Source organism: Oryctolagus cuniculus, chromosome 18 (genome assembly GCF_051225735.1).
Source record: "Oryctolagus cuniculus isolate XC-2025 breed Fujian yellow rabbit chromosome 18, ASM5122573v1, whole genome shotgun sequence".
Classification (NCBI taxonomy): domain Eukaryota; kingdom Metazoa; phylum Chordata; class Mammalia; order Lagomorpha; family Leporidae; genus Oryctolagus; species Oryctolagus cuniculus.
In genome coordinates, this window is record NC_142884.1 from 41195757 (window position 1) to 41215999 (window position 20243).

A 20243-nucleotide genomic window follows, 5' to 3' on the forward strand; every position below is an offset into this window, starting at 1 on the left:
CATCCTACAGAACACTGAACACTGTCCAGGTCATGAGAAGCAGGGAAAGCCAGAACTGCCTCTGGCAACAGTCTATGCACACGTGAGCACTAAGTGTATGGCATCCTGGAACAGAAAAATGGGCCTTAGGGAAAACACTTCAAGGATGGGGAAGCCGGCACCCTCCCACATTGCCAGGCCTGTAAATGGCTGCAACCACTTTGGCAAAGTGGAGTTCTCAAAAGATGAAATGTAGTAAGTGACTCAATCTGTCCTCCAAATTGAATACATTATAACCACACAAAAATTAGTAACATTCACAGCAGCCTCCAAATGGGAGGAGGGGAGGAGCAAGTGCCCACTAACCACCACTGGGCACTAACAATGCAGTACTGAGGCAAGCTACTGAACAAGGGGAAGCCTGAAGGCCATAGAGTATCATTCCACTTACACAAAATGTCCAAGTAGACAAATATTTAGAAGCCAAATTAGTCATTTATTAGAGCTTTGCACAGTGGCTGGGGGAAGTGAGATACTGGGAGCAGGGACCTGTGAAACACTGCTTGTGCTGGTGATACTATGCTGATTCTCTAACACTTTGATAGGATGCCCCTCCCCAATAATTTCCTTTGCTACAAACACTTGGGTAGAGAAAGGCAAAGAAACACTACACTGAACAGTTTTATAAACCTTTATTGGAAAGGCTACAAACTTCATATTGCAACTGCATTTCTTAAGCTTAAAGTGGCTGTGGGGAAGGAACCTTGAATACAAAACTACTCTGCTGTTGTATCTTGCCCAGGCTTGTTGTAAAATATTTTTTGTACAATGGAGGTAGAGTGGATTGGGCAGTAATTTAAACCTCACATGTCTTGATTAGTGGCAGGACACCTTTTTTCATTCAGGTTCTAACAGACCTAGGATTAAACTACATACCGTATTTAGGCTCAGGGATGGCATTAACACATATTAAAAATTTTAATTTTCGGTTTTCCCCCATTTGTTCCTTTACGAATGTAAAATGTGCACCTGGATGTCTCCTCTTCCTCAAATAAATGTGTTCTAAAAATCTTTGCCCTGGGAGTGAGAAGGTAATAATCAGATGGAAAGAGGAACACAACATCCTTTTCAAACTTTCACCTGATTTTTTTCATTACAACCTCAGTCTTACTTTTCTATAAAAAATTAAACAGAAGATCAAACTAATAATCAGTGCTTTCCCCCAATTTCAAATATTCAAGTTAATGGAGACAGAGCAACTTTTAACTTAACATTTAATGAAAACAGAGCATTTTAACAGGTTGTATGCAGACATGGTTCTACTAATGATTTGCTGTTACCTTATTTTTAAAAATGGGAGTACGAGGGAGATACAGAGGCCTGGGCGAGCCCCAATATTCAGGATCATTAACTTAGGAGTTACATTAACTTAGATGTCCTGGACTCTACGAGCATCAATTAAAGCCAATAAAGCCTGTTTCTACCAACTTTGTCTTTAAAACTAAAAAATGGGCAGGTGCCTGAAGTATAAGCCTCAGGCCAATGGGTTAAGGGCTGTATAAGAACCAGAACTAAGGATACATTCTCCAGTTTAAGGATACACTTTACAGTTTAACATGTTCTTCCTTCTAAAAATGTGACACAAAGAATAATTTACACCAACTGCTTTTTATTATCAAGTTTCAGAAACCTTTCACAAGATGGTAAAAAAAAAAAAAAAGAAAAAAGAAAAAACAAAACAAAATTTTACAACCACAGCTAATTTAATTTTTCCATTGTTCCCAGTCAGCTCCAAACCCATTGTGTGCAAAGCCCATTTTCCATGCATCTAATGATAGATACAGGCTATGAAATTCTTTATTCTATTTGTAGCAGCTTATGCAGGTGCAGCCAAACACAAAGCTTCAGGACAAATTGTACAACTTTACAATGTGGGATTTGAATTTAAAATATGAAACATAAAATCTACACAAAACTGATAAAAATCAAGCACAGATACCAGGACTGAAACTTATAACCCATGTGTGAAAGGGAGTCTTGTTTCCTTTCAAGTGCTTTATTCTGCTACAGAACAGTCGAAATGAAGATGTAAAGCTTTGTGTTAGTTTAAATTATACACTCTGTAGATACTATACCAATTTTAAAAGTTACACATAGACCAACAGATGTCCATCAGTTCATCTGGATTGATCCGACACTCCAGCTGGATCGCTGAGAACAAATCAGGCACACGTGGAAAGAGAATCCACCTGCGCATTCTGTTCGCTGAGTTTACTGATGGGCACACTGCACTCCAGGTCCATGATGGCTGCTGCTTTCCTCATCAGAGCTATCATTGTAGGCCTCGCGCCTCTGACCACCTCCTGAGCCTCGTGTGCTATCAAATTCCTGAAGCTCTACCTCCTCCGTTTCTCCAATTATGTTAGGAACTTCTGGTCTAGATGGCAGAAGATCTTCTAGTTCCTTCATTAAAACAAACAACAATCAAGTGAATGCAGGCGTATCAGCTTCTGTTTGACTCAGACAAGGTGTATGCTTGAGAGCTGAAACAGGAAAGTGACTGGTCTCTGCACTTTTAAGTCAGAAACCACAAACTGATGACCCACAGGCCAAATCTGCAGACATCTTTTGTGCAATTCATCTATCACTTAAAAAAACAAACAAAAACACCCCAGAAGGAGCTAACATTTAAGCATTACAGAATTTCACACCAGACATGCCTCTGCTTGCTTGCTGCATGGAACAATGGCAAAGCAGGGGGTGGAAAATGTCCTGTCCTCTTCAGGTGAGTGACAGGCTCTCCAGGAAGTCCTAGGACAACCACGACGACGACCACGACCACCACCACCACCACCACCACCACCACTCCAGTCTGCTTACTCTTTTCATATCCCCTGCTCAGTCCGGTAGCAATTCTACACCAGCAATTCTAACTGTCATAACCAGGAAAACCCAATAATTATGCAAATATTAAAAAAGTAAACTTTTGTGATCTAAGTGCCAACACGAAATTAAAGGTGACAAAGTGCCATGACCATTAAAGAACACTTACAGAAAGCTTGTCTGGGTTGATCCAGTTGTTTTCAGGAAACTGCACATCAAACTTTATGTAAAGATCCCCCTTTTCAAAGGGATTACGATACTGTGGCATTCCTTCACCTCGAACCACACGAACACATCCTATTATTTAAGTAAACATGAAACTAAGAATTTTATTCAAGAAAGGTGCTCAAAAACATTTTTGACAGTTACTCATTATAAAAAGTTACAGATTATAAGAATACTTGGAATCCTTGATCAGAGAAAATCAAGACTTACCTGGTTCAATTACTTTGCCAGGGGGGTATTTCACCACAATCTGACGGGCATCAAGGTGCTTAAATGTGAACTGAAATCCACACAGGGCTTCAACAAGTCCTATCTTATATGTCATATGTAAATCATTTCCATCTCTCTGGAACACCTGTAGATAAAGCACACAAGAAAGATCACTTTTTAAAAGTTAAGGATCCATACTCCACTGTACTATGTTCCTTGAATCAAATCTCAAAACCTTTATTCCAGCATTAGTTTAAAAGCCAAAGGGACACTGTCCCTACTGCCTAAATTTGTATTAGGAAAGCTAGCTACTCTCCAGCAACACACTGGAAACCTCTATCAGGAAGACACTGGAACTCAGAAAACAGCAGCATATAAAAAAACAACAGAGCTAAGGCTCCAAAACAGCACTAGGATGTTTTTGTTATTAGTCCACTTTCTGTCTCTGGGCAAAGAGGTATAGAAAGCTCAGTGGGGCTTCTGTAGAACATACAAGTCCTGGAAGGCTCCCCAGGTAACAGGGGATGCAGGGTTCAAGTCTGACATAAAAAGGCCACTGAAGTCAAAGGGCTCAATTTTGTGCTTTACACATGTATGAACAAGTTCTATCTCACTTAAAACTCAAAACTTGAGGCCAGCGCTGTGGTGTAAAATGTTAAGCATTTGCCTGAGGTGCCAGCATCCCATCTGGGTGCTGGTTCAAGTCCCAGCTGCTCCACTTCCAATCCAGTTCCCTGCTAATGTGCCTGGGAAAGCAGAAGATTGCCCAAGTACTTGGGCCCTTGCACCCACGTGGGAGACCTGAAACAAGTTCCTGGCTCCTGGCTCTGGACTGGCCCAGCCCTGGCTGTTGCAGCCACTGGGGGAGTGAACAAGTGAATGGAAGATCTCTCTCTCCTCTCTGTATCTCTGCCTTTCACATAAAAAAATTAAAAATCTTAAAACAAAAACAAAAAAAACCTCAACTTATTTTGATGAGTGTAAATTAAACAGAAAATTCTAAAGTTGGTTTATTCAGTATTACACTGTAAGGACATGGACGAGGTGATACCAAGGTTATTGAATAAGCGTGAAGAATATCTCTAAGCTTACAACATGCAGGAAAAAAACATTGATTTCTTTTCTTTTTTTTTTTTTTTGACAGGCAGAGTGGACAGTGAGAGAGAGAGAGAGAAAGGTCTTCCTTTGCCGTTGGTTCACCCTCCAATGCCCGCTGCCGGCGCACTGCAGCCGGCGCACCGTGCTGATCCGAAGGCAGGAGCCAGGTGCTTCTCCTGGTCTCCCATGGGGTGCAGGGCCCAAGGACTTGGGCCATCCTCCACTGCACTCCCAGGCCACAGCAGAGAGCTGGCCTGGAAGAGGGGCAACTGGGACAGAATCCGGCGCCCTGACCGGGACTAGAACCCGGTGTGCCGGTGCCGCAAGGCGGAGGATTAGTCTAGTGAGCGGTGGCGCCAGCCAAAACATCGATTTCAAACACACACACAACCAACTGTAAATTTTGCTTAGGAGAATTTACATCTATCTATACAACTTTCAAAATTTAAGAGTAAACAAAATTAAATGCAGTTAAAGTTCACTTTGATTGTTTTGCATTACAATATTCTCTTCTGAGGTACAATCTTGGGTGATTATCTTAAAGAAAATAAAAAAGGCAGGCTTCTTCCCCTCAATCAGTCCCCTAAACCCATGAAAAAAAGTCAAACAGTGATTCTCCTGAGTGGGGTTCTGGACTAGCAGCCTCAGCAGAAGCAGGAAACTTGCCAGGAACACACATTATTGGGTCCCACTTCCGTACCTACTGCCATAAACGATGGAGGTGGGGTCCAGCAAGCTGTAGTTATTTTCTGGTTTTTAAAGTGTTTATCTGAAAGGCAGAGCATGACAGAGGCAGGGGGGCTGAAGCCAGGAGCCAGGAACCCCATCTGGGTCTCCCACATACTTGGATCATTTTCTGCTGCCTTTCTAGTTTCATTATTAGTAGGAAGCAGAATCAGAAGCAGCGCAGCCAGGACTGTTCAAAGTAGCACTATGATGTGGGAAGCCAGTGTGACAAGCAGCGGCTTAACCTGCTGCGCCACAATGCTGGTCCCAAGGTTCAGTTTTAACAAACCCCTCCAGAGGATTCTAATATATGCTAGAGTGTGAGAACAAGAAATGTATATTATCCATGCAAATTTACTCAAGTATTCCTCACAATGATATCAGTTAGGTTTCTTTAATGCAGGACTCAGTGCTTTTAAAATGTTATGTATGATATAAAATGCTAGTGTTCCAAGAACCATCTCTCAACAAATGCCCCTTGGTTAAAGCTGTATTAGAAGTAGGGAGGTTGGGGGCTGGCGCTGTGGCGTCGCGGGTTAATGCCCTGGCCTGAAGCACTACATCCCATATGGGCACCAGTTCAAGACCTGGCTGCTCCACTTCCTATCCAGCTCTCTGCTGTGGCCTGGGAAAGCAGGAGAAGATGGCCCAAGTCCTTAGGGCCCTGCACACACGTGGGAGACCCAGAAGAAGCTCCTGGCTCCTGCCTTCAGATCGGCGCAGCTCCGGCCATTGTGGCCACTTGGGGAATGAATCAGCGGACAGAAGACCTCTCTCTCTCTGCCTCTCCTCTCTCAGTGTAACTCTTTCAAATAAATAAATAAATCTTAAAAAAGAAGTAGGGAGGCTAAAAGGGACATCATGTTCTTGTACAGCAGAGTTCAACTTGAAGGGATTCCAATGAAAAATTAGGTGGTGGTTATTGTTTTGGTGGGAGTGGGGGGCAGGGTTGGGGCTAGACAATTTGATGCTAAAGTTTAAAAAGAGTAATCAACAAGAATGCCTTTTTTTTTTGAAAAATACAATTAATGAGGAAACACTAATTAAAAAGTTATAATGGGGCTGGTGTTGTGGTGTGATAGGTTAATTCTCCACCTGCAGTGGCAGCATCCCATATGGGTGCCAGTTCTAGTCCTGGCTGCTCCTCTTCTGAACCAGCTCTCTGCTATGGCCTGAGAAAGCAAAATACGGCCCAAGTGCTTGGGTCCCTACACCCATGTGGGAGACCGGGAAGAAGCTCCTGGCCTCAGCCTGGCACAGCTCCAGCCACTGTGGCCATCTGGGGAGTGAACCAGCGGATAGAGGACCTTTCTCTCTGTCTCTCCCTCTGTCTGTAACTCTACCTTTCAAATAAATAAATAATTTTTTTTTAAAAAAAGTCATAATAATTTCTGAAAAACAGGGGCAGGCCTGGGTGGCACAGTGGTTTAAGCCACAAACTGCATATCCCATATTAGTAGTGGCTGCATTCCCGGTTGCTACGCTTCAGATCTATCTCCTGTTAATGCACCTAGGAAGGCAGAAGATGGCCCAAGGGTTTGGGCCCCTGCCACCCACACGGGAGACCTGGATGGAGTTCTAGGATTCCGGCTTCGGCGTGGCCCACTGGGGAGTGAACCAGTAGATGGAAGATCTTTCTCTCTAACTCTACCTTTCAAATAAACAGAAATCTTTAAAAGCAAACCAACCAATCAACTGCAACCAAACATTATCACCTGTTTTCTCCAGTAAGCATTACTTCTTCCTCATCATCTTCATGCTGTTGCACTGCCAGACACCATCTGACAATGACCCCTAAAACTGCTCTAATGATTCTATCAACGAGAGTCCACCAGGCATGCTTGTACTACTTTACAACAATAGTTTAATCTAAACTTCTCAATCATTTAGCTGTCTAACTTTCTTATGCCTCTTAGGCCTGATGTGGTAGTATGCATAGCAAGGCAAGATGGAATAAAAAATGAAGTAACTAAAATGCCTAAACAGAATTTTGTGAGTGACAAATATTTCAACCTACAAGACCCTAAAGTGGAATTTTAGAAAACTACTCATTTTTTAGCCATCTGGGAGATTCCTGTCATGTGTAGGTTTGGCAGCATCTAAGAAGCAAAATAAAAGTAATTTAAGTTTGTTGAGGGATGAAGGCTGGCTAGTGCGCCCTGGAAGGACACAGCAGTGGAGCAAATCACTACCTCGTGAGGGAGACAGGCCCAGAATCTGTATCTTAACATGGCCTTGTTGTTCTCGACTGGATTTTTGAAGTGATTTTGAAAATTCATTCTATTTGTAAAAATGAACATCAAATAGGAGAAAACTTTAGTGTAAACTAAAAAGGTAGATATCCTGTGATGTAAAGACTTTCAGAGGAACTCTTGAGTAAACATGATCAGCTACAAAGTCAGAATCTAGCTCCTACATTCATAAATTTGGGTGACCACTGAAGGAGTGTTTCATGAGTAATTCCAGATACATTTTTATAAATAAACGCTGGCACTGGGGCACAGAGGGTTAATGCCCTGGCCTGAAGCGTCGGCACCCCTTATGGGCACCGGTTCGAGACCCAGTTGCTCCACTTCCTATTCAGCTCTCTGCTATGGCCTGGGAATGCAGCAGAAGATGGCCCGTCTTTGGGCCCCTGCACCCGAGTGGGAGACCCAGATGAAGCTCCTGGCTTCAGATCAGCACAGCTCCGGCCTTTGCGGCCAACTGGGGAGTGAACCATTAGATGGAAGATCTCTCTCTCTCTCTCTAACTCTTTCAAATAAATAAATCTTTAAAAAATAAATAAATCAATAAATAAAGGTGCACAATATACCAGATAGTCCATTCAAAATACAGGAGTGGGGCAGGTGTTGTGGCAAAATTTAAATCTCAGATACTTAGCTTTTGAACCAACTTTCTGCTAATGCATCCCAGCAAACAGAAAACAGTTCAAGTGCTTGGGTTCCTGCAACCCACATGCGAGATCTGGATGGAGTTTCAGGCTCTTGGCTTTGGCCTGGCCTAACCCTGGCTGTTGTGGGCATTTCACAAGTGAACCAGCAGATGGAAGATACCCCTCTCTTTCACTCAACCTTTTAAGCAGATGAAGATAAACTAACTTAAACAAAGACAGGCACAATGTCATAGTCAAAGTAACATGCACTAGATAACCACACTGTTGCACTGCTCCAGAGGCAACCTATTTCTCACAAGCAAGACCCAATTTGGAAGAAAACAAAATGCAAATAAACGAAAAAGGAAATTACCTCATGTTCTTTTTCCTGCAGCAAAAGAACAATGTCCCCTGGTTCCACCCCAGGAGCCTGGTCTGCTTCCCCAGTGAATGTAATTCTCTGTCCGTGTTTCATGCCTTTGTCTACATGGACTTCAAGAATTTTGACTTCTTTAATCACTTTCTTCCCTTCGCATTTTTTACAGCGGTCCTTTTCATTAATTACTTCTCCTGCAAAGAGAGAACAGTCAAACATCGGACCAGAATACTACATGGTACTAGAGCCAGGTCTTGATAATGTCCTTAACTTTTTTTTAAAAGATTTATTAATTTATTTGAAAGTCAGAGTTACACACAGAGAGAAGGAGAGGCAGAGAGAGAGAGAGGTCTTCCATCTGCTGGTTCACTCCCCAACTGGCTGCAACGGCTGGAGCTGCACCAATCTGAAGCCAGGAGCCAGGAGCTTCTTCCAGGTCTCCCACACTGGTGCAGGGGTCCAAGTACTTGGACCATCTTCTATTGCTTTCCCAGACCACAGCAGAGAGCTGGTTCAGAAGTGGATCAGCTGGGACTTAAGCTGGCACCCATATGGGATGCTGGCTCTGGAGGCAGCAGCTTTATCCTTAACTTACTAAACACATTTTCTGAATTTCTTTAAATCTCTACTTAAATTTCTGTTTAAAGTATCATCTGAATAACAAAGACTCACATCTTACTGCAGGTTCCTGAAGGACCCAAAACCCATTATTTGAATGTCACGTTATTTTAACACTTTCTTGGCTCCTGACTCTAATTCTGAAAGTTAAACAGTCTAAAGATCAAGAAAACAGGGAGCCGGTGCTGTGGCTCACTTGGTTAGTCCTCTGCCTGCGGCACCGGCATCCCATATGGGCACCAGGTTCTAGTCCCGGTTGCTCCTCTTCCAGTCCAGCTCTCTGCTGTGTCGCAGGAAGGCAGTGGAGGATGGCCCAAGTGCTTGGGCCCCTGCACCCACATGGGAGACCAGGAGGAGGCACCTGGCTCCTGGCTTCAGATTGGCGTAGCTCCAGCTGTAGCGGCCATTTGGGGGGGGTGAACCAATGGAAGGAAGACCTTTCTCTCTGTCTCTCTCTCTAACTCTGTCAAAAAAAAAAAAAATCAAGAAAACAAAAAGTGGTCATCAGGCTTCACTGCAGGAGGTGGCTTAACCCCTTGTGCCACAATGCTGGCCTCTCAGTTCTACTTTCAAGTAAGTTTAATAATGGACAATCAAGATAAAAAAAATTTTAAATATACTTATTTTAAAAAATGGATTTGAGACAGGAGGGAGGAAATGTCACAGAGAGCTCCCATTTGCCTGTACCAGCAGCTGGGGTGGGGGTGCAAGGGCAACCTTGAGGGAGGCAGGAACTCAATCTAGGTTCCCCACAGTGTCAGAAATTCAACTGCTTGGTCCATCACTGTTGTCTCCTTGGACCATTTTAACAAGAAGTTGGAATTGGGATTCAGAGCTGGCAAGTGAACCCAAGTACTCTGATGTGGGATGCAGGTAGACTGGTAGCTAAACTGTTATGCCAAGTGCCACCCCTCCAGTGAAATGTTAAATATCCTTTATGGCTCATCATAAAATTGTATAGTTAGTGTTGGAGCTTATTTCATAGACTAACCATGTTTTTTACTATGGGTCTTCTTTTTACTGAGGCACACCATCCCTAAGAACATCCAAGATTAATTAGAGGGCCTGGCGCTGTGGTGTAGAGGGCAAAGCTGCCACCTGCAGGGCTGGCATCCCAAATGGGCACCTGTTCAAGTCCTGGCTGCTACACTTCCAATCCAGCTCTCTGCTGTGGCCTGGAAAAGCAGCAGCAGATGGCCCAAGTCCTTGGGCTCCTGCACCCATGTGGAAAACCCAGAAGAAGCTCCTGGCTTCAGTTAGGCTCAGCTCCAGGCGTTGTGGCCATTTGGGGAGTGAACCAGCCGATGGAAGATCTCTCTCTCTCTCTCCCTCCCTGTTTCTGCCTCTCTGTAATTCTGCTTTTCAAATAAATCTTTTTTTTTTTGACAGGCAGAGTGGACAGTGAGACAGAGAGAAAGGTCTTCCTTTTCCGTTGGTTCACCCCGCAACGGCCACTGCGGCTGGCGTACTGCGCTGATCCGAAGCCAGGAGCCAGGTGCTTCTCCTGGTCTCCTATGTGGGTGCAGGGCCCAAGCACTTGGGCCATCCTCCACTGCACTCCCGGGCCACAGCAGAGAGCTGGACTGGAAGAGGAGTAACCAGGACAGAATCTGGCGCCCCCAACTGGGACTAGAACCCGGGGTGCCGGTGCTGCAGGCAGAGGATTAGCCTATTGAGCTGCGGTGCTGGCCTCAAATCTTAAAAAAAAATAAAAAAAAAAAAAAAAAATAAAAATTTAGAGATGGCTTATTTTAGTTGGCTCAGGGACCTTTTAACCATTTTTCATAAACAGAGCTTTTCTACATATCTTCTGCAGTATTTGATTATGGAATAAAGCGGCACAGAAGAACACAGAAGAGTGTTTAAAAATTACATCACTTTGTAGTGGTTGATTACTGGTATATTTTAATGCTTAGAAGATATGTATAATTCAAGTACTGTTTCTGTAATAGCACTTTTGCAAAGTTATATTCTCCAAAACACCAGTTCCTCAAAATGGTATTGGTACACAGGAAAAGATTTCATTCAAATTTGGTTTCTTGACAGCAGGAACTGTTAGCAACTTACAAGGTCAAAGGCATAGACACTCACCAAATGCCATATGCATCTTCTTTAAATCATCCTGTCACTTCCAAGAGCAATTTGGAAAAGGATGCTCTAGAACTGCACTATCCAGTATGGTAGACACTAGCCACATGTGGTTTATATTTAAAAGTTTAAATTATTTAAAATTAAAAACTCAATTCTGGCCGGCGCCGTGGCTCAATAGGCTAATCCTCTGCCTTGCGGCACTGGCACACCAGGTTCTAGTCCCAGTCGGGGTGCCGGATTCTGTCCCGGTTGCCCCTCTTCCAGGCCAGCTCTCTGCTGTGTCGCAGGAAGGCAGTGGAGGATGGCCCAAGTGCTTGGGCCCCTGCACCCACATGGGAGACCAGGAGGAGGCACCTGGCTCCTGGCTTCAGATCAGTGCGGTGCGCCAGCCATTGGAGGGTGAACCAATGGCAAAAGGAAGACCTTTCTCTCTGTCTGTCTCACTGTCCACTCTGCCTGTCAAAAAAACAAAACAAAACAAAACAAAACCAAAAAAACAAACAAACAAAAAAACACCTCAATTCTGGGGGCCACTGCTGTGGCAGAGGGTTAAAGCCATGGTCTGCAGGGCTGGCATCCCATATGGGTGCCGGTTTTAGTCCTGGCTGCTCCACTTCCAATCCAGTTCCCTGCTAACGCGCCTGGGATAGCAGCGGAAGATGACTCAAGTTCTTGGGCTCCCTCCACCAACGTGGGAACCCTGATGGAGTCTGGCTCCTGGCTTCAGATCAGCTCAGCTCCAGCTGTGTAGCCTTTTGGGGGAGTGAATCAGCAGATGGAAGACCTCTTGGTCTCTCCCTCTGTAACTCTGCCTTTCAAGTAAGTAAATCTTGAGAGAGAGAGAGAAAAAAAAAAAAAAAAAAAAGACACCCACATCCCACACTGGGGTGCCTGGGTTTGAGCCCAGGATCTGGTTCCCAATTCTGGCTTCCTGATACAGACCAAGGAAGGCAGCAAGTGACGGCTCAAGAGACTGGATCTCTGCCACACTCATGGGAGACCTGAACTGACTTCTTGGCTCCCAACTTCAGCCTAGCCCAGTCCTAGATACTGTGGGTACTCGGGGAGTGAGCTAGTGGATAAGTGCTCTTCCTCTCTCACTTTCTACTTCTTATATTAAAAAATAAGTAGAATGCTATAAACATGTATAAAAAAGAAAAACTCAGGTCTTTCATCATACTAGCCACCTTTCAAGTACTTACTAACCAAAGATATCTAGATGCCTCTATAATGGACCCTGCAGATTCAGAACACTTCTGTATCACATAAAAAGCAATTCTACTGGAATAGCACAGCTCTAACAAAGGTTTCCTATGGGGAAAATAGGAAAGGTACTTGTTTTTAAAGTTTTACTGGAACACAGTCATTTTCATTTGTATACATGTTGTCAGTAGCTATAAGCACTAAAGAGCAGAGGTGAGTAGTTGTGACAGAAACCATTTGGTCCACAAAGCCTAAAATATTTACTTTTGAGAAGAGCTTCAACCCCAATATCCATCCTCAAAAATTCAACTATGCCTTATAGTAAAATCCTCCACTTAACAATGATGATAACAAACAAGTTGCCATCTCATTCATCAAATTTAACTTTTTAAAATACAATCACCTTGCCCATGTTTTTGGAATTAAAGACCAACTTTTTAAATTTACCTTTTATCTGTGTTCACTGTGTCTACAAATAAGGAATTTTTGTTCAGTTTCTTTTAGAATTCTGTCTTTTCTATAGTAATATGAATACAAATACACTTTGAAAGACAGTAAACCTCTCTAATTTCTGCATTCCCAGTCCAACATAAAAGCAAAGAAGTACTGCCTTGCATACCTTCTCCATTGCAATCAGAGCACACAGACTGCATCTGCTGTACCATCCCTGGAGCCAGCTGTCTGATCATGATGCGTACACCTCGACCTCGACAAGCACTGCACTTCTGAACTGCTCCAGACTTCCCACCTTGGCTAAAGCAAGCAAAATTATACGTTAGCTTCTGTCCAAATTCTGTTCTGGTCAGCCATGACAGAGAGAAGTTGTGCTTTTCTTCTTCATTTTCAACCCCCAATAACTAATAATATTTAAACTGACTTTCACAGGAAACAGAAAATGTTCCGCTGGGTAAAGTTTCAATTCATGAGTGATTTTTCTTTTAAACAAGGTAGAGACGTTCAAGGTGCCACGGAAAGAACAGACAGAATGTACCACATAAACCAGAACACACACTTACCCGCTGCACGCACTGCAGAGTACATTCTTGCTAAGTTGTAGTTTGGTTGTCTTGCCATTATACAGATCTTCTAAAGATACTCTGGGGAGAAAAGAATCAGATTCAACCTAATTTTGCCATTTGCTTAAGTACAAAACATAAAGGATGGCTGATAAAGCAAATTCCACTATTAACATTTTAAAACCATTCAAAAACACCTCAGAGTAAATCAACTCAGCTGAGGCTTTATCTTGCAGCTCAAATTAGCAGGACATTATGGCTATGGACAGCATGCATAGTACTCAAGGCCAGAACCTACAGCTGTGCTACAATTGCAGCTAAAGCTGTCAAAGCAAAAACTCAAGCATCACAATCTTCCTCTGGCTCTAGAGTCCAAGCTCTCAAGCTACAAAGTTACATTACAGCTTAGAGACGGCACCTAATTGTGTATCTCATTTTTTAAAATATATTTTTTTTTATTTTTTGACAGGCAGAGTTTTAGACAGTGAGAGAGAGACAGACAGAGAGAAAGGTCTTCCTTTTGCCGTTGGTTCACCCTCCAATGGCCGCTGCAGCCGGCGCACCACGCCAGGAGCCAGGAGCTTCTCCTGGTCTCCCATGGGGTGCAGGGCCCAAGCACTTGGGCCATCCTCCACTGCACTCCCGGGCCACAGCAGAGAGCTGGCCTGGAAGAGGGGCAGCCGGGACAGAATCCAGTGCCCCAACCGGGACTAGAACCTGGTGTGCTGGCACCCCAGGCGGAGGATTAGCCTATTGAGCCGCAGCGCCGGCCTGTATATCTCAAAAAAAGTCTCCATGTACACTGTAACAGAAGGAGGGAAAGAACAGGTTTTCAAAAAAGAATCTACACCAAAGTTCAGAGGTTCTGAAGAATCTACCAAAGCATAAGCAAAATGTTATGTTGAAACAACTCATGCCACATTTCGAAGAGGTCTATAAGCCAAAAGGTAAGTGTTACAACCATATTTTCAAACTCACTAAATGTATACAGCTTTTTGTATGTCAGTCATCTCTCAATAAAATGGTACAGGAAAAAAAAAAAAACCTTGGGGCAAATATAGTGGTATATAGCAGGTTAAGCTGCCCTCTGCAGTGCCAGCATTCAACATGGGTGCTAGTTCTAGTCCTGGCTGCTCCACTTCTGATCCAGCTCCTTACTTATGTGCCTGTGAAAGCAGCAAAGATGGCCCAAGTACCAAAGATGGCCCCTGCACCTGAGTGGGAGACTCAGAGGAAGCTCCTGGCTCCTGGATTCAGCCTGGCCCAGCCCTGGCTGTTGTGGCCATTTGGGGAGTTAACCAGCAGATGAAGACATCTCTTTCTCTTTCTTCCCTCCACCCCTTCCTCTCCCTCTTTTTTTTAAAGTCAGAGTTACACACAGAGAGAGAGGTATAGACAGAGAGAGGTCTTCCATCTGCTGGTTCACTCCCCAAGTGGCCGCAATGGCTGGAGCTGTGATCTGAAGCCAGGAGCCAGGAGCTTCTTCCAGTCTCCCATGTGGGTATAGGCGCCCAAGGACTTGGGCCATCTTCTGCTGCTTTCCCAGGCCATAGCAGAGAGCTGGATTGGAAGTGGAGCAGCCGGGTCTCGAACCGGCGCCCATATAGTCTGTTGGCACTTCAGGCCAGGGCCTTAACCTGCTGGACCACTGCACCACAGCACCGGCCCCCCTCCCCCTCTCTCTGTAACTCTACCTTTCAAATAAATAAATCTTAGGGAAAAAAAACAAAATACATAACTGACAAAATATAACTCACTTTTATTCATTTACTTTAAAATCCTAGGAATTAGGTAAACTAAAAAAACAGTAAAAAGAAAAAATTTTTACAGAAACTATCCTGCTTTTGTGGTATTCAAATTTTTAAAAATTTTACTTTAGGCCAAAACTGATATATATTACAAGCAGTCTAAGAACACTTAAGAGACAAACGTTACCAACAGTACTCCTAAATAATGACATATCTACATCTGAGCCTCAGACAAATGATTTGGTTCCAAGAGTCTTTTATACTCCTCCTAAGAATCTTTTATCATTTAAAGAAACGAACAGGTAGGTAGGTCTTTCTCTACCCACATATTAAGTCACATTTAGGACACAAGTCCATTATTCTGGAAGACAGAAAAACCCGCATTTCAACAAACACGACCAAGGGAGCTCACATGCAGTTAATGGCCTGGCAAAGCTGGCACTTCATCAGTGGGGGCTAAACTGGCACAATTCTTCTACTGTGCAATTGAGTAGTTTTATTGGCCTCAAAACACTGATGTTTGCCTATGAATCTCTGCCAGAGACAAAACTGTATATCAAGATATTCATAGCACTGCTATTTCAACAAAAACTCACAACATACTATAAAAGGTGAATGGTTAAATAAATTGTGGAATGGAATGTCACTCAAAATGCAATGTTTATAATTAACAGGAATTTAGGAAATAATGTTAAAAGGAAGCAGTGTTTAATATGCAGAATAAAAAAAAAACCATAAAAGATTATGAAGAACCCCAAGGTACAAAAGCATTCTCTTGACTACTAGAACGGAATTCAAACAATAATCTGATGGTAAATTTCTTTAAAGTACAAACAAATTTTTAAGGATGAGACACAAACAAGGTTAACAGATTACATATGAATTCCTCTAATTTACTCGAATATTAACTTAGATATGAAATATTTTAAATCACCACTTGAACTTTTGTCTCCCAACATTTGCTAGTAAAAGCACCACTGGTTCATGAAAAAGTTAATGAAGTAAGAGATCGCCCAAATTTTGCAAAGTGAAATAGCTATTTTCATATTATAGAAAGCTTGCAGATTTGCAGTCTAAGATCAAGGTCAAACACCATTCACATGCTGGCAGGTTAATGTCAGGCTGGAAGCCAGCAGACTCCATAGAAACCAATTTAGGAGAGCTGGCACTGAGGATCAAGCAATGAGTGACTATAACATGCAAACACACTATGCTTTCACTTAGTTTTGAAGCAAAAAGTTACTTGGAGGAATTAAATACTCCAAAGAAAATCATCTTTATACTTCGAATTTTAAATCACCTAATAACAAGCAGCCACACTACGTAACAAACCCTCTTCCTACTCAGGGAAAAATATCAAGCATCCTTTTTAAGAGCTGCAACAGCATATAGACAATGAAGACAGTAGGGCAAATGGATACCTCCCCATGAACATTTTACAATACTTTTTCTCTTCTAATGCCACCCAAAAGGGTATTTTATTTTTTGTTTAAAAAAAGGAAAAGATATTTACTTGAGTGGATGCATCATGTCCTCTCCTCTTCTTCTGCCGTTTCGACTTCTACTCTGATTGCCCATAAAGCCGAACAATCCCCCACCAAAAATGTGAGAGAAAATGTCATCCATGCCACCACCGCCGCCACTACCTTCCCGAAGCCCTTGTTCTCCATATCTGTCATATAATTCACGCTTCTCGGGATTTGATAGAACTTCATATGCAAAGCTTATTTCTTTGAACTATAGAGAAAAAGTAAAAAATAAAATAAATGGGTTTATTTCTATAAAAACCTAGAATCCACTTAACCTCAATAAAAGCTACATGTTCCCTTTGGTTTGATTCTACCTCTGCTCAAAATGTTAGTACTCATATCTTGATACTAAAATACTCTTTATTCTATGAGCATAGGTGAACTTTCCCCCGCAACAATCCTTTTTCTAAGGACAATTAAATTTAAAATGAAAACCACAGGAACAGAAAAATTTCCAAGTAACTTACTTTGTCTCCAGCATTTGGATTCTTATCAGGATGGTATTCCTTGGCTAATTTTCTGTATGCCTTAAAAAAAAAAAAATTTAAGAAAGGATTATACACAAGCACCAGTTTAAATACTTGTGATAACTAACTTAATATCTACTTTTAGGAAAAGCAATATTCTGAAGTGGTAACCTTCCAAAAATATCCCCTATCCATGTGCTGCCCAGCTCAGCATGGTTGACTCACTAACGTTACAAAGTAGTCAGTAGCTGTCCTTGAAAATAGCTTCTACTGAAGCAAAAGATACCAAAAGAAAAAATGTTAAGATATTATCCCGTATTTGCACTGTCAAATGTCTTTGATGGCCAGTAACCAGACCAAGACTCAAATCAATTCTAGAAAAACGACTGGTACGCTCCACAGACCGCAAAACATTACTATAATTTAAAATAAAAACCCCTGCCCATGAAGGCTGCAGCCTCCTCTCTCTCGCACAACAGGGAAAAACCAAGGGAAGGCCTGGTGGGTAATTAGGGGCTACAGCGAGGAGGCAGGAAACTTGCCTACATCCTCAACTCGGTGGCCGGGACTCAGGTCTCCATTCACACAGACTCATGAATTATATAACAGACGTGCATTTCCGGTAAGGTAACAGGAAGTCCATCTTACTCTCAGCTGTACCCGTCCCACTGAGCAGCATTCTCGTTTCTCTCAGGTTACAAATACGGGCACTCTAAGCCCGGGAGGATGCTGTGGGGCTTAATTAAACGCCCCAACCGCTTTGAAATCCCGAGATGAAAGCCGGCGCAGCACTGCACAGGGCGGCAATGAGGCCTTCCATTTATTTTTAGGCAGTGTCCACTCAGGTGCTTGGCTGGGACCCCATGGTTCATTCCAGAAGTGGGTACGGAACATGTAGGTTACCTGCCCAGAGAACAAAGCATCCCAACGCAGACCCACGCTCCCGCCCGGTCCATGACTGATGGAGGAAGAGAGGGAGGAGCTCCCGAGGCCGGCAGCCACGGCGCCCAGGAAACAAGCCCCAGCACCCCAGCACCCGGCGGGAGCGGCCTCGACCCCCGCCGCGCGGACGGACAGCCTCTCCCTCCAGTCAGGATGCGCCGGAAACCTCGGTCCAACCTGTTTTTCCGGGGTTGGTGACCTCGGCGCGGGGAGGGCCGGCCAGGCTGCTGCCTCCCGGGAGCACCGGCCTCCGGCGCTCACCGGGGGAGGGAGGCAGGAAGGGTTTTCGGCGTGTTTGCGCAGGGCTGAGTTTTATTTGCTGCATCTGCGGGCGGGCGGGGCCGGCGGCCCAAGGTCAGCCGAGGCCGGCGTGCGAGGCCCGCGGCGAGGCCGGTCCCGCCGCCGCTCCCCAACCTGGACCCACCGCGGCCGGCGCCGGCTCGCGAGCCGCCCCGCAGCGCGGCCTGCCCCAGCCGTCCCGGCGGCGCAGGCCCCGCGCCCTACACATCCTGCCGGCCCGGCCCGGCCCGCTCCCTACTACCTTCTTCAGCTCATTCTCGCTGGCGCCCGGCGGGACGCCCAGGATGTCGTACAGCTTCGTGTCGGCCACGTTCGCCATGGTGACTGGCCGGGCAGCGCTGAGCTAGGAAAGGGGCGAAGCGGACAGAGCGAAGCCGGGCCCACGAGCAGTGGCGGCGGCGGCGGCGGCGCAGGCCGAGGGAGACAGCGAGGGGGAAGCGGGGGCGGGGCTGAACCTTGACCCGGCGCACGACGCTCCGTGACGTCACTGCGCGGGCCCGCCCCCGAGCGTCCGGGCCGGAGCCGTTGGGTTGTGAATGGTGCGGAGCGGGCCGTGTGCTCGCCGTCTGCTGCAGGGCTAGGCGGTGCTGGGGTTCCGACGTAGAGAACGAGGAGGACCTTTACGCGGAACTCAGCCCACCCCGGAAGGCGTGCGTCGCGGGCTCCGCGTGTTTAACGCAGCCCTGAGGGCCGAGATGAATAAGAGGCCCGCGGTCGCCCTTACTTTAGCCTCGGGTCTGGCGGGAAAGAGTCTCGCGTCAGTCTCAGAGTCCAGATTGTCGGAGGACCCTCGGGTCTGGTTCCTTCGGGATTTAAAATGAAAAAGCACCCCTGGGGTGTGTCTCAAAATTGCGGGAATCCTCAACCATTCTCCAAAAGTTGTGTTCATCAAAAGTAGCTGCTTTTCACCAGTTTTGTTTCATCCCCCCACCCCACCCCGCACGGTCCCTCAGTCCGTACTTCCCAGTGTTTTAAGAGAAACCATTTCATTCATATGTATCCTGAGTATACCAGGGGGCTAAAAAGAGTTGGTGGGAAATGTGCCTTATCTTTTAATTCTATTTTTCTAAGACCCTTTTGAAGCCCCCACGTATACCTGAGAAGACTTTAAGGCATCATCACAAAGTTAATGAAATTAGCAGTTCCCTTATCTAATTCCAATCCATAGGTGTATTTCCCTGATTGTCTCATGTCCGTTTTGCAGTTGGTATGTGGCGTCCACATCCAAACCCAAGGCCACACATTGTATCGAGATCACGTGCTTACATCTCTTGATAAAAAGCTTTAAAATAGCCAACACCAGCCTTGTGGTGTGTGGCAATCTGGCTGTGTGGAGATTCACCTGGTGGCTGATGTGTGTTGATTAACTTTGCCTTAGCTTAGCTCGGACAATGTTGGCTGTGCATATACTTGGTGTTGAGATATACAGAAGCAGAAGCCTGGGTGGTTGGAGGAGACTGTTAAAAAAGCCTTCCTTCAAACCATTGTGGAGACAGAAAAATAAGATGTGCTCATCAGCTGGAACCTGAACTGGTGGCATCTCACTCAGGATAGCCTTTCTTCCTTGGCATTCTCCCTGACCTAGTTGCTGAGTCCTGAGTGCCATACCAAGGACTTTGAAATTTAGCCTGAAAAGCCTGGGGAGTCGTTGATAAGTTAGGATGCTCTTCCCAAGAACCCTCCCTTTCCCTCAAATCCCAGCCTGGTGAACTCTACTATCTGATTTGAGTTCCCACTAACAGTTGGTTTTTGCCTTTGTGGACACTGCTGTGTGACCTGATGATGTATTCTGACGGGATCATCTGAACTCCATGGATAGCTGTAGGGTACCCTAGAGGAGATTCACTTTTCTGTATTCCACAGGGTCTGGCTTTGAATGCAATAAAGGCCTCAGTAATTCAAATGCATGAATGTCCTTATTGTTCAAATGCTGATCATCATCTTTCTGTGCTTATGC

At 44.6% G+C, this 20243-nt stretch overlaps 1 protein-coding gene across 1 annotated transcript; it reads right to left on the bottom strand.

Annotated features, from left to right (window-relative positions):
- Nucleotides 1-656: 656 nt before the first annotated feature.
- Nucleotides 657-18711, bottom strand: DNAJA2 (DnaJ heat shock protein family (Hsp40) member A2). The gene is made up of 9 exons (XM_002721564.6): nt 18528-18711; nt 17045-17104; nt 16562-16785; nt 13301-13381; nt 12904-13037; nt 8370-8566; nt 3298-3442; nt 3032-3159; nt 657-2442 (listed from the first exon to the last, which is right to left on the bottom strand). The coding sequence occupies exons 1-9, from the start codon at nt 18603-18605 to the stop codon at nt 2251-2253; spliced, it is 1239 nt and encodes a 412-aa protein (XP_002721610.1). The 5' UTR covers nt 18606-18711; the 3' UTR covers nt 657-2250.
- Between the last annotated feature and the right edge of the window lie 1532 nt (nt 18712-20243).